Source organism: Oncorhynchus tshawytscha, unplaced genomic scaffold (assembly GCF_018296145.1).
Source record: "Oncorhynchus tshawytscha isolate Ot180627B unplaced genomic scaffold, Otsh_v2.0 Un_contig_4407_pilon_pilon, whole genome shotgun sequence".
NCBI classification, from domain to species: domain Eukaryota; kingdom Metazoa; phylum Chordata; class Actinopteri; order Salmoniformes; family Salmonidae; genus Oncorhynchus; species Oncorhynchus tshawytscha.
This window is the reverse complement of record NW_024608154.1, coordinates 50,001-51,040: the sequence shown is the minus strand read 5'-3', so window position 1 is coordinate 51,040 and position 1,040 is coordinate 50,001. Positions and strand designations below refer to the sequence as shown.

Here is a 1,040-nt window from a genome sequence, read left to right as displayed (position 1 = left end):
TAAACTCTTGGAGAGAGAAGAGCGAGAAGAGAGTCAGAGAGAGAACTGATGAACTCTGGAGAGAGAGAGAGATAGAGAGAGAGAGCCTGATAACTCTGGAGAGGAGATAGAGAGAGAGGGAGAGATAAGAGAGCTGAAACTCTGGAGGAGAGAAGAGACGAGAGAGAGAGTGAGAGGAGAGACATGATAACTCTGGAGGAGAGGATGGAGAGAGAGTAGAGAGAGAGAGAGAGACTGATAACTCTGGAGAGAGAGAGAGGAGAGAGAGAGAGAGAGAAGATACATCGTACTGATCCTCCTTGGGGATCTAGGAGAGGGAGAGTAGAAGGAGAGAGCACGAGGAGACTTAATAACTCTGAGAGAGAGAGAGAAGAGAGAAGAGAGAGAGATAACTGATACTCTGGGAGAGTAGAGAGAGAGAGAGAGAGATAGAGACTGTACTCGTGAGAGAGAGAGAGAGAGATAGAGAGAGAGAGGCTTGTAACTCCGTAGAGAGAGAGAGAAAGTGCTAGAGAGAGAGACTGATAACCTGGAGAGAGAGAGAGAGAGAGAGACTGATAACTCTGGAGAGAGTAGAGGAGAGATAGACGATACACTCTTGGGAGACATAGAGAGAGATAGACTGATAACTCTGGGAGCACGAGAGAGAGAGAGATGAAACCTGGAGAGAGGGGTGTGGGGGGAGAGATAGAGACTGATAACTCTGGAGAGAGAGAGAGAGAGAGAGACTGACAACTTTGGAGAGAGAGAGAGAGAGAGAGAGAGAGAGACTGATAACTCTGCAGAGAGAGAGAGAGAGAGAGACTGACAACTGGAGAGAGAGAGAGAGAGAGAGAGAGAGAGACTGATAACTCTGGAGAGAGAGAGAGAGCGAGACTGATAACTCTGGAGAGAGAGAGAGAGAGAGACTGATAACTCTGGAGAGAGAGAAGAGAGACTGATAACTCTGGAAGAGAGAGAGACTGGAGAAGACTCTGGAGAACTCTGGAGAGAGAGAGAGAGAGAGAGAGACTGATAACTCTGGAGAGAGAGAGAGTGAG

The 1,040-nt window shown here is 47.9% G+C and overlaps 1 protein-coding gene across 1 annotated transcript in view; it reads right to left on the bottom strand.

Moving 5' to 3' along the window:
* Positions 1-82: 82 nt before the first annotated feature.
* Positions 83-1,040, bottom strand: part of LOC121843311 (E3 ubiquitin/ISG15 ligase TRIM25-like) — a gene marked incomplete at its 3' end in the record, with an annotated part of 17,167 nt that continues 16,209 nt past the window's right edge. The window contains exon 4 of the mRNA XM_042312907.1: positions 83-95. Coding sequence (XP_042168841.1) covers positions 83-95 — 13 coding nt within the window. The remainder of the gene's footprint in view (positions 96-1,040) is intronic.